Source organism: Vicia villosa, unplaced genomic scaffold, assembly GCF_029867415.1.
Source record: "Vicia villosa cultivar HV-30 ecotype Madison, WI unplaced genomic scaffold, Vvil1.0 ctg.006518F_1_1, whole genome shotgun sequence".
Classification (NCBI taxonomy): Eukaryota; Viridiplantae; Streptophyta; class Magnoliopsida; order Fabales; family Fabaceae; genus Vicia; species Vicia villosa.
The window spans coordinates 3942-16640 of record NW_026706779.1 but is presented as its reverse complement, the minus strand read 5'-3'; the positions used below and the strand labels follow the sequence as shown (position 1 = coordinate 16640).

The 12699-nt window shown below is 41.3% G+C and overlaps 1 protein-coding gene across 1 annotated transcript; it reads right to left on the bottom strand.

Annotated features, from left to right (window-relative positions):
* Nucleotides 1-1606: 1606 nt before the first annotated feature.
* Nucleotides 1607-2587, bottom strand: LOC131643005 (uncharacterized). Its single transcript, XM_058913156.1, has one exon. The coding sequence runs from the start codon at nucleotides 2585-2587 to the stop codon at nucleotides 1607-1609; it is 981 nt and encodes a 326-aa protein (XP_058769139.1).
* Nucleotides 2588-12699: the final 10112 nt, after the last annotated feature.

Sequence of the window (12699 nt, the reverse complement as noted above, 5' to 3'; positions counted from 1 at the left end):
GGTTTCTCGTATCAAGGCCGCGCTGACGGCCTCGGTGGCTACGGCGAGATAAAGGTATAAGATTTCTCCAGCTTCTGGCCTAGATAAAACTGGTGGGCTGGATAGTGCCCGCTTGAGGTGGGAGAGGGCGCGTTCGTATTCTTCCGTCCACTCGAATGCAGTCTCTTTGCGCAGGAGTTTGAATAGTGGCAGGGCATGCTGCGCGGATTTGGCCACGAATCTGGATAGTGATGTGAGCATGCCGTTTAAGGTTTGGACTGACTTCTTTGAATTTGGAGTGGGCAAGTCCGAGAAGGCCCTGCACTTATCCGGGTTGGCTTCGATTCCTCTTTCTATTAAGTAAAAACCGAGGAATTTTCCTGCACGGACGCCAAATGTGCATTTTTCCGGATTGAATCTCATTTTACACTTACGGGCTTGATCGAAAACCTTTTTAAGGTGAACGGCGTGGTCGGTTTCCCTTTGGGATTTGACGATCATATCGTCCATAAAGACTTCGAGCATATCGCCTATCTCGGCTCAGAACACTTTGTTCATCATGCGCTGGTACGTCGCGCCAACGTTCTTCAGACCGAAGGGCTTTACGTTGTAGTAATAATTACCCGATTCGGTCACGAAGGCCGTATATTTCTTGTCGGTTTTAGCCATGGGTATTTGATTATACCCGGAATATGCGTCCATAAATGAAAGTAATTTAAAACCAACGGAATTATCGACTAGTTTATCTATGTTAGGGAGAGGATAAGCATCTTTTGGGCAAGCCCTATTAAAATTGGTGTAGTCAATGCACATGCGCCATTTTCCATTTGATTTTTTAACAAGTACAACATTGGAGAGCCAAGTAGTGTACTTGGCCTCAGATATAAACTTGGCCTCTTGGAGGTCTTTTACAGCTAGTTCGGCCGCAGCTGTTTTTTCAGGTGACTATTTTCTTCTCCTCTGAGCGACGGCCTTGCAGGTTGGGTCGATGGTCAGGTGATGGCAAGCCACTTCTGGGTGAAGTCCAGGCATTTCTGCAGCGCTCCAGGTGAATAGGTCGGCATTCTCACGAAGGCAAGCTTTGAGTTTCCTTTTGGCCAGGTCTGGCAGGCCTGATCCGATCTTGACTCCCCTGGTCGGATCTTCTCTGAGGGCTACGAGTTCACAGTCTCCGTCAAGAATTGGCCGGAGGATCCCTTCGGACGCGCCTGAGTTGATGCTCTGCTCGGGTTCTCCCAGAAAACGACTCTCGAGATCGGCAGTGTCGATGCGGAGCATAGATTTGTTGGTTTTTGAAGTAGCGGTGGTTGTTGTTTTCTCTTGAGCTGGTGTTTTTTATCGCGCTCAGGCCCTTGGCGGAGGCTTTGAAACACCTCCTGGCTGCTTCGATGTCGCCGTTGAGTGTTGCTACTTGTCCTTTGGTCGTATAGTATTTGAGCTTGAGGTGTACGGTGGAGGGGACTGCGATTAGTTTGGCAGTCGATGACCAAAAATTAGACTTTCACTTCCCTGGTGGTCCCTGCCGACCCGATCGAAACTCTGAGTTCCACGAATTCCCATGGCTTGGTTACTGTGCCATTGAATCCTTGTAAGTCCGACCCTACGTATGGGGTAAGGTGAATGTTGTTCAGCTGCAATGTTTTGAACAATTGGGAGTACATGATGTCATTGAACTTCCATGGTCCACCAATATGCGTCGCACATCAAAATTAGCCATCCGGGCTCGGATGAGGAGTGGGATGGTCGCGTTAGGTGCTCCTTCGGGCAACTCTTCTTTGTAGAAAAATATTGAGGAAGGACTGCCTTTGGTGTGGTCGAAAGTCGAGGCTACGTTCGCGCTGGCCGAGATTAGCTCGTCAAATTTGAGTTTTACGGATCCGACGGTCAGCTTGCTGAAACCCCCGCCGGATATAACCATTGCAGACGGGAACATCTCCCACGTGCTATGGGAGGAATAAGTGGTTGCTGCGCTGGCCCAGTCAGGGAGATAAAAATCTTCCGGCCTGGTAACGCTCATGGCCACCTGCATGGCGGGCTTATCTTCCGCCAGCTTCTCCTTGGTGATCGGTTTAGCTTCTCTAGCGGCCTCCTGCTTCTTCGCATATTGTTTTAGATGCCCCTCCCTGATTAATATTTCTATGGCATCCTTAAGATGGATGCAGTCCTCGGTGTTGTGCCCGTGGCCTTTGTGGAATCGGCAGAATTTCGATTTATCAACATTTGGCCAGGCGGGCATGCTCTTAGGGAATCGAACCTTACCCGTCTGAAACTCAGCGTTTGCGCATTCGTTCAAGATGCGCTCCCTTGAAGCGTTCAGTAGGGTGTACTCTCGGAATTTCCCCGCAGGCGCTTTGTAGTCCTTGGGGTCCCTAGTTTTATCATCCTTCTTTTTGTCAGTTCCCCGGCGAGACTCATCTTGGCGTGCATTTTTACTACTCTCTTCGTGCCTGGAATTGCGGACGGCGTGGGTGGCTTCTTTCTCCTCATACTGTATGTAGGCTTGGGCTTTGAGGAATAATTCGTCAAGAATGGCCGGTGTTTCAATTCCGATGGCTTTAGCGAAGTCCGAGCGTGGTCGAAGGCCGCGCTCGAGCAAGAATTTCTTCATATGGGCAGTGGTGGATACCTGTACGGCTTCCTTATTGAATCTTTCTATGTACGCCCGTAGAGACTCGTCCTTTCCTTGGATAATGGCTTCCAAGGAGACTTCTGACTTGGGGTGTCTATGGGAGGCCGTGAAATGTCTGGAAAAAAGTTTTCCGAGCACCCTCCATGACGTGATGGACTCGTCGGGCAAAATTTTATACCAGGTCATGGCTCCTTTTCGCAAGGTGGTCGGGAACAATCGGGATTTAATGGCACCGGGCACTCCTCTGTAGTCGAGAAGGGCGTCGATGTTCTCAATATGCTCGTCCGGATCTGTGGTCCCGTCGTAGGTCCCTAGCGGAGGGTGTTTTTAGAGACCGGTTGGCAGGGGAGCCTCTAAGATTGCCTGTGGATAGAGGACCATGGCGTTCCTCTTCGTCGTCGCTGGCGGAGGGAGAAAAAGATCGGCTCTGGCTACGCCTGCGTCGCCTCCGGTTGTCGTCGTGCTTGGCCGGGGGTGATCTAGATTTCCTTCTTGGCCGAGGGGACGGTGAATGGTGTCGGGAACGCTGATCGCTCAACCCTTTCTTGGAAGAGGGATTCTCCTTCTCCCTGGGAGAAGGGGAACGTGGGCGTTTCTTGGTGATCACTTCGCGTTGAGAATGAGTTTTGCGATCGGGGGGAGTTCTTGAACGACGCTTTTGTTCGAGGGCTCCGATTCGGCTACTTTGCTATTGTAAGAGCGCATTGGTCTGGGCAAGAGCAGCTAGAACAACGTTTATGGTCTGGTCGTGAGGAGGCTGTCCTTTGGAGAGGAAAGGGTTGCCCAGACCTTCTTCGTGGTTGTCCTTCCCGCTTGTATCTTTGAAACGATGAGATTTATCATCTTAGAGATCTTTAGGGGAAGGGGACGGTGTGACACCGTCTCGAGGAACGGTGTTTCTGGAAGGGGGAACGATGGAAATGTCGTTTTTCTTGAGAATTGCAGCGTCTAATGACGGGGGATCTTCGTTATTACCGGCCATGAGTAATGATTTGATTAAAGCTTTGGTTTCTGCGTTCTTGCAGGAGGCAAGAATGGATCAAGAAGGTGCAAGAAACAGGAACGGGGGAGCTAGAGTTCCCACAGACGGCGCCACTTATCTTACCGAGCAGATCAGATGGCCAGCAACAATGAAGGCTTGAAGTTCGGGATGACGAATAAGGAAAAAAGGCGTTGTACCTACAAGGCACTCCGATGCCAAAGTAAGTATGTATTTCACAAGGTACAACAAAGTAATAGGGTTTAGTGGTAAGAAAAAGATTACCTTACCCTCTGTACGTAGAGGGCTATTTATAGGATGTTCTTGGCCCGAATTAGACTCCACCTTCTAAGGCGGATATTTAGGAGACGCGTGGTCTGAAGTGTGTTGGGCCGAAGGCGGGAATGGTCCAATTGATTGTATTGGGCCGATCCAGAACAATATATATATATATATATATATATATATATATATATATATATATATATATATATATATATATATATATATATATATATATAGACACACACACACACTTGTAAAATTACTATATTTTTTCTAAATTATTTTGTAAAATATTTTAAAATAAATAAATAAATTAAAAATAATATTTTTCAATAATTAAAAAAAACTCATTTGTAATACCCGGTATTATAATTGTCCAATTACCAATTCTAAATTAAATTGATATGAGTAATGGACAAGTATGATACACACTTTTGCTAATAGGTTTATCACATAAATCATGCCAATTAGTAAGAGTGAGGGCAATATTGACATTTCCCCACTTAAATGAGAATAAGGACTTGTTTGGTTCTTTGTGACATTCTAACCAATTGAACACAAAACCAGAATTTGATAGAAAGAAGAGGAGGAAACGTGAAAGAGAGGAAGGGGAGAAAGTTTCCAACTTGGTCCAATTGCTCTACCCTTGCATGCAGCAGATTCTGTCCCAAATCTTGCTTCTGTCATCATCTCCATCTTGCTTTCAGCTCTATCATCATCTTCTTCATCTCTAAGGTGAGTCCCTAGTTAGTAACCATGGGGTTTGCATGTGGGAATTCAATTGGGGTTTAGGGATTGTGAGTGAAGTATGAATCAATAATGCTAATCATGTTAGTTCTGCTATAATCCTTGCATACTGATGTTTCTAAATGTGTTTGTATGATACAATTTCACTAGAACTGTATTGGGAGTGCAGGGGATCCATTATAGAGTATTTGGGACTGTCATAGACTCTTTAAAACGCAGAAAAATGATTCTGGTACAGTGTAACCGGTTACGGGTTTTGGTGTAACCGGTTACGCTATTGAAAATTGGGAAATCTGGGCATTTTGCGTGTCCGTAACCGGTTACGGATTCTGGTGTAACCGGTTACACTGAGTGGGAAAGGAAAAATTCAGCAGCTTGGAAAATTCGTAACTCCCGTTTCGCGTACCCGTTTGACGCGTACCATATATCGTTAGAAAGCTAATTAAGTGTACTATCTAGGAAAATTGGCCTTGGTGTTTAAATATTATTTTTCGATATATCTGACGCACCTACGGTAAAGAGCGACACTGATAACATGTGGATATTATGTTGTTATATTGAATTTTCTTCATTATTCTTGAATGTTGTGTTATGTTATTGTGTGCTATACTTGAAAGTATGAGGACACCATCGTTTGGGTTAAACGATTGGATTGATTGTATTGTTTGTGACCTTGACTTTACGTCATATTTCCGTATGCTTGAATCGAAGTGGCCGGAAGGCTAGATTGGGATGCCACTCCGACTATGTGGTCCATGAGTCTTCCCAGACCGTGTAGTCCAATGGAATAACCCGTTCATGTGTATTGTTCGATAAGGTGTGCATCTGAGCTACCGTTGCAGTGTGCTCGTGAGTGCCGTACGGGGTTCTTGTGGATGTCGTTTTCTTTACCTCCCCGTTTCACTTGGGAGGACGGCACGCTAAACCCTTCACGCGAAATTTGGAAGGAGAATGCGCCCGTGGTGGGATGAATTTTGTTTCAGTTCTTCCTACGATAACACACGAACTTTCTTATTGGTCCTACGAGTAGGAAAGGGAAAAAAAGATCTCAACTAAACCCTAGGAGTTTGCTAAGTGTGGGGATTCACCTAGACTAGAAATTCTGGAGTCCGGGGGGTCGGTTATACATAGGGAAGTGTTTAAACACCCTACATATCTGTAGTATTCTACAGGAACCTTCTCTGTGTCATTGTGATTGTGTTTGCTGCTAATGATTGGGAAAGTTTCTCCTTTGTGTTAGGAGAAGGAATTGAATTGATTAAAGAAAGACAGACAGATAGACAGACTGACTATTTTTGGTATTTTATTAGCTCGCTGAGATTCCTTGTGAACCTCATGACTACATATCCCTAGTGGAAGTCAGAGCTTAATGTAGTTCGGGGAACTAACTAGGGAAATTAATTATTTTTGGTGCCTTGCTTGAAGCTCAAGGTTGAAGCTTGGAATTAAATCTCTGTTTACAGTAAAGAGACATGAAATCATCTTTACAGAGAGGTATTTGTACTATTCTACCACAAACATTTAAAAGTGACAGAAAAGCTAAAAAAATGATGTTTCATTAAGAGGGGAGTCTACTTGGTTGATCAAGTATGACAGCCATCGTGCCTCTAAAATGAAAGAAAGATGCTCATCCAAATTAGGGAAAGTGTACAAGTCTTGGGATGTGCCAGAGCATGTCTTTCAGAGTCCTAAATGGGAGACTTTGAATGAAATTGAAATTGAAATGTTTGTTTGTTTGAATGTGGTAGAGTAGTAAAAATATCTCTCTATAGAGATAAGCTATGTCTGTTTACTATATGAAAGATTTGACTTTAGCTGGCTTGTATGAGGCCCAAGCTTAAGGCTTTTGGATTAATTAATTAATTATTATTGACTCTGGGAGATGACTCCATTGAGGATTAATTACAGGGTATTTTTGTGTTCTGTACAAAGCCCAGAATTGAGGCTGACTCTACTTAGGGAGACTCTATTTGTGTGCCTTGTACAAAGCCCAAGGTTGTGGCTGATTGCTGAGGATAATTGAATGAATGACTCTATTTTATGTGCCTTGTACAAAGCCCAAGGTTGTGGCTGACTCTAGCTAGGGAAAACATTATTTTCTGCCTTGTACAAAGCCCAAGGTTGTGGCAGACTCTTAAATAAACTGAGTATGGATGACTCTATGGGGAAAAGATCCTAGGTGTTAGGAATCTTTGACACATGAAAATATGGTTTATCTGCCTTGTACAAAGCCCAAGGTTGTGGCTACTGAATGATGAAGAACTCACTGGGGAGACTCTATTATCTGCCTTGTACAATGCCCAAGGTTGAGGCTGACTCTTGACAGGGGAGTTTTATTGTTTGGTGCCTTGTATGAAGCCCAAGGTTGAGGCTAACTGTTTTTGTTGGTTTTGACTCTACTGAGGAGATTTTATTTATTAAAAGACTGTTTTTCTTTGGAAGCTAACCCTTTCCAGGGATTTTGACTCAGCTGGTGAATTTGTCTGTTAGAAGACTGGTTTTATCATGTTTTTTGGAGGCTGACCCTTTCCAGGGGTTTTGACTCTTTTGGGGAAATTATCTCCTAAGAGAATGAATATTTGGTTTTGAAAGACTGATGTTGGAGGCTAACCCTTTCCAGGGGTTTGTTATTGAAATGATGGATTGATTTGGAAGCTAACCCTTTCCAGGGGTTTTTGTTAAAATAAAGGAATGTTTGGAGACTAACCCTTTCCAGGGGTTTTTGTTAAAATGATTGGCAGAAAGATTATCTAGTGGAGACTTCTTGTTTAAAGCCCAAGATGAAGGCTGACTCATGCTGAGGAGAAAATAAACATAGATCCTAGACTCTGCTAAGGAAGATTGATGAAGATAAGGGTGATAGAGACTGTCCATGTCTCTCATTCCAAAAGGTGTACTCAATGCAAAATTGAGACAAACTTAGCTTGTTTAAAGTCTGGTTTAAATTGGAAGAAACTCACCAGGGTAGGCTAAAAGGTAACTAAAGACTTGTTCCTATGTTTATAAGAAACCTGATGGGTCCTTGTATACAAGCTCAAGAGGAAGCTGGAAATGCTTTTAAGAAGCCTGTGGGTCCTTGTACAAAGCCCAAGAGGAGGCTAATCGAGGGTCCTTGTTATAGCACAAGAGAAAGCTATGTAGTTTTGAACTTATTTTGGCTCTAAGCAAATGGGTAAGAGGTTTCACCGGGAATAATTCCTCTTTGGGTGGATGTGTCCTATATTTTTGGATTCTAAGGTTTTTGCCAAGATGTTTCACCGGGAATAATTTATCTTGGGGGTTTGAACTACAGATCTCTAATTAGGAAAGAGCCTTCACCGGGAAGACATTCTCAATCCTAGGTCATATTCCTATAATATATATATATATAGTTTAACTGTCCTAAGGTTTATACTCAAACGTAGTTCTAAACTAATATATATGCATAATTTATATTTGACAGTAATTTAAATAAAGACTGTAAATTGAAAGCTTGTAAAGCCTAACCTGGATGGAGTGGAGGCCTTTGAAGAAGTATGTACAGAGCCTCAACAGTAATTGGTGGATAACAGTTGAATATATATATATGATAAACAGTTAATGGTTTTTGAAAACAGAAGAAGTGAAGATGGACAAAGGTCACATAGGTATCTGAAGAGTTTCACCGGGAATAATTCCCTTCAAATACCAGAAGAATGTTTTGAAAACAGAAAGAAGATTTTGAAAATACAGTTTTGAAAACAAGCTAAGAAGAGAAGGTGTTTGAGACTTACACTCTATTAGAGGCCCAGTACTTTATAGTACTGGTTACAAAAGCAGTTTTGAAAATGATTTGAAATGATATAAGGTTTTGTTGTTTGAAAACCTTAATCATTTGATTTTACCAGAGATTGAAAACAGTTTTGAGAATTTGACAAAAGTCAACTTAATTAAGGTAAAAATAAAGATTTTTTACTTAATTAAGACCTAAACAATTAGGGTTTTATCATAAAATTATTCACACAAATAATTAGGTTAAAACAAAATTAATATATACATTTAAAGTATTTAAGAAAACACTTAAAACATACTATTTTAAACCTAATAAAAATATAAGGAATAAATAATATTTTTATGATTTTTTTTATTATTCACAAAATAGATATATTAAATGACAAGTGTGTGAAAAATGAAGTAAAATTGGATTTATTTGATAGGTTAAATAATTGTGTAAAGTTGATAAAAAAATGGAAGAAAAATAGTAGTAAAAATATGGTTTGGTCTCACCAAGGGTTGAACTCACGCCCTCTTGGTTACCAAACAAAACAAATACCAACTGGGCCACGCGCGTGGCCTGCTTAAGGAAAGAGCCCATATGATTATATGTGAAAGCAAGGCATTAAATGAGTTGGAAAAATAAAATGAACAAAAGGTCTGAGGGGGGGATCGAACCCCAGACCTAAGGCAAGGCAAGGCTTTTGGACGCGCGCTGTAACCATTGGGACACTACGATGAATTCGTAGATAACACACCCATCATTCAAAATAAAATAAACTTAAGTCTGGGAAATTCAAAAAATGGCGCCACCATCTTCATCTTCAACCTCAAGCTTCAGATTTTTTTGAATTTGCTATCTCCTTCGTTTCTCAACCAAACTTAAAGATGTAAACATGGATTTTGCTCGTTTTTGGACGAGGATTATGATGGTGTCCTTTAATTTCATTTATTCTAAGTGTAACATAAAATTCGCAAGCATGAACACTAAGAACCCTAAAACTGAAATTAAACATGAAATGCTATATATGCATGTTTTGATGCAATTGATTGAGGGCTAATGATCTATGAAGGTGCAGAAACCAACTGGTAACTTCATTTTAAATTTATCATGCGCGAATCATAGAGTTTGAAGCTTTGGAAACTTACCTGAAAAATGAAGATCTGGCTCTGATCAAAGTGTGTTGCAGAGTTGTTGCAACGATCCAGATAGCTTCAGTGATCCTCCTGGAAGGTGTTGAGATGCTTGGCTTGGACTAAAAGTACCTAGAACCTCTTGCTCGACCCCAACTGCAACAGCTCCAAGTGAGAGGTGGAGATGATGATTCCTCACTTACAGAAGTGTTTCAGAGGTCTGAATCACCTCTAAATGACTCCCCTAATGTGTTTGAATACTTAATTCCAAAGGAAGAGCTTTGGTTTGAAGAATCCGAGTCTTCTTGCCAAAGAACCTTTGAAAACCTTAAGTATGGAGAAAGAAGAGAGAAAGCAAGAATTCTGTTGCTTTTGTGTGTTTTTTGAATGAGAATGAGGCCTCTATTTATAGGCAATTGGTTCAGTACTGATTGAGAGAGTGAGCTTGCTTAGTGAAGCAAGTTTGGTTTCTTAGCCATGAAGAAATTTCAAAGAATATCCAAGTGTGATCATTGCATTTTCGAGCCAGCTCCCCCATCCATTGATTCTATCTGATCTTAGGGAACATTTCAGATGCAAAGTGAGCTCTAATTGGTTGGTGAGAAGATTCCTTGGGTGATTCATCAATTTGCCATAAATTCACAAATGTAATCATTACATAATCACATGTTCTTGTTTTAGGAATCTTCCTCAATTATCATGGCATGGTGAAAATGAATGCATGGCATTGTTTCAGATATGTTATGGGTCGTGTAGCATCCATAATTGAGGTCATGTGCACAAAATTTCAAAGTTCAAAAATGATGCATGACCTATAATTTTACTTCATGAGGCCAACTTTGAACAAGCATAACTCTTAGCTCAAATTGAATTTGGAGAAGGTTGAACACAATTTGGAAAGCCCTAAACATCTACTTCAAATCATTAGTTTATGTCTTCTTCAGAATCATTTGGGAAATTTGTGAAAAATGAGCCCAAAGTTGGATGAAAACTAGGTTAAAACACTTAGAAAAATTTCTAAGTGTTTATGACCTAAAACTTCAAAATTTTCAAAACCCTTAAATGGTTGATCTTTTGAAAAAAGTTCCTTTGTAAGATGTTGTTTTATTTTGCAAGATCTACAACTTTCATGTTGGAAGTTTTTTGAGTTGTGTAGGTGAAATTTTGAGTTCTCACCATGCCCTCAAAAACCCTAATTCCCGACTTTTTGCTCCTTGATGAATTTCTTTGAATTTCTTTGGTCAAATGACTTTGACATCCATATATTGATGATATTGATCTTTGAAAGTCATTTTTTGACCAAAAACCTTAAAAGTCAATGATGATCCCACACAGTTGACTTTTCCTGACAAAGTGAATTTTTGGGCTTTTGTGTAGGAACAAGATCTTTTCCTCAAATGAATGATGTAAATGGCTTATATTGAGGTTGTAGAGACTCTTGAATCATGTCTTGAGTTTTGGATTCATGCCCTGATTAAAAAGTCAACTATCTTGGGGAATTAGGTCAAAAACCCTAATTGTCGACCAGATGAGAATGATGACTGTAGACTTTGAATTGAGGTGTAATGTCCAGTGGATCTTGTCATATGAGTTATTTGAAGATGATTGATGTCTTTGAATGATCCCCTGGGGCTTTTTATGGTTTCCCAAAGGTGATCCCTGATTTTAGTCCTTGATAAGGCTCAAAACCCTAGTCTGTGGATCTGAGTAATTCTGTGTTTAGATGACTGGGTGTCTTAATCAATCATAGGTGAAATAATGAAGCTCTTGAGTCTCATGATTGTGTTAGAGACTAATCCTCCTATTGATTGATCCTTTTCCTGAGTTTTCTTGTCTTTGAACACCCTCGATTGAATGTCAGGTTGCTCTGGGTACTTGCTTTGACTTGATGAAAATCCTAAAGATATGTCATCTCAGGGGGGTCAAAAATTAGGGTATGACAGATGCCCCTATTTAAGTTTCTTTTATCTGGAGGGAGAGAGATTGAGATCTCGATCTCTCCTGCGTAAAAGAGACTTAAATATCAAAGAATGCCCGAATTTTGGGCGTTCCTGAGATGATAAGATCTTTGCATGATTTGATTCCGTTGTCGCACTTGGCGGGGGATGAAGAGACAAACTCCCGTAGAAATACTTGATGTGGATTCTGGAGAATGGATGGCAATGTAGGATGCGCGATCCATCTTCTTTAACTAAGTGTTGATACTTAGAAAAAGGTAAACAACCTCCTCTCGTTCCGGATGTCCAAATATCGAAACTGGTCTCAGTTGCGCTTGGACAATATCTCAGATAAAGAGAAAATTTCCAAAGGTTTGTTTCCTCATCAAACTTCTCATCAGCACTTGGAGACGAGACGCCATTTGATGGTAGTAAAGAAACTTCAAAGGTTTGTTTCCTCGTCAAACTTCTTACTAGCGCTTGGAGGTAAGATGCCATTTGACGGCTGTAGAGAAACTTCAAAGGTTTGTTTCCTCGTCAAACTTCTTACCAACTCTTGGAGGTAAGATGCCATTTGACAGCTGTAGAGAAACTTCAAAGGTTTGTTTCCTCGTCAAACTTCTTACCAGCGTTTGGAGGTAAGATGCCATTTGACGACTGTAGAGAAACTTCAACATCTTCCCTTTTGACTTGACGTCTTTGAAAGAATGTCATATGGCCTCATGATCTTTTGAGGGGCTAATGACTTTGTTTGAAGGCGGACGAACTGTTTTCGGGGTGAAAACTGCCATTCGTCAACTGATGCCTGGGGAATCAACGAACTGTTTTCCTAAGAGGAAAACTGCCATTCATCGACTCTGTGGGGAGTTAAACATCCCAGAAACAGACAAACTGTTCGAAGGAACTGCCATTTGTCGATCTCTTGAGTATTTAACAGACAAACTGTCTTTTCTTGGGAAAAGACTGCCATTTGCCAATTGCTAGGGGAGTAAACTGTCTTCTACTGGGAGAGACTGCCATTTGTCGACCCTGTCATGAAAGAAAGTGAGCAAACTGTCTTCTGCTGAAAGAGACTGCCATTTGCTGACTTTGTTGGGGAATCTGAACTATCTTCTGGACGAAGACTATCGTTCACTGACTCCGCTGGGGATCGTGAACTATCTTCCTAGATGAAGACTACCATTCGCTGACTCCGCGGGGGAATTATTTGTCGATCTGCTGGGAGATTCTGAATTTCTCTTTGATGAAGAATGGCACCTCTTGACCTTGCTGGGGAA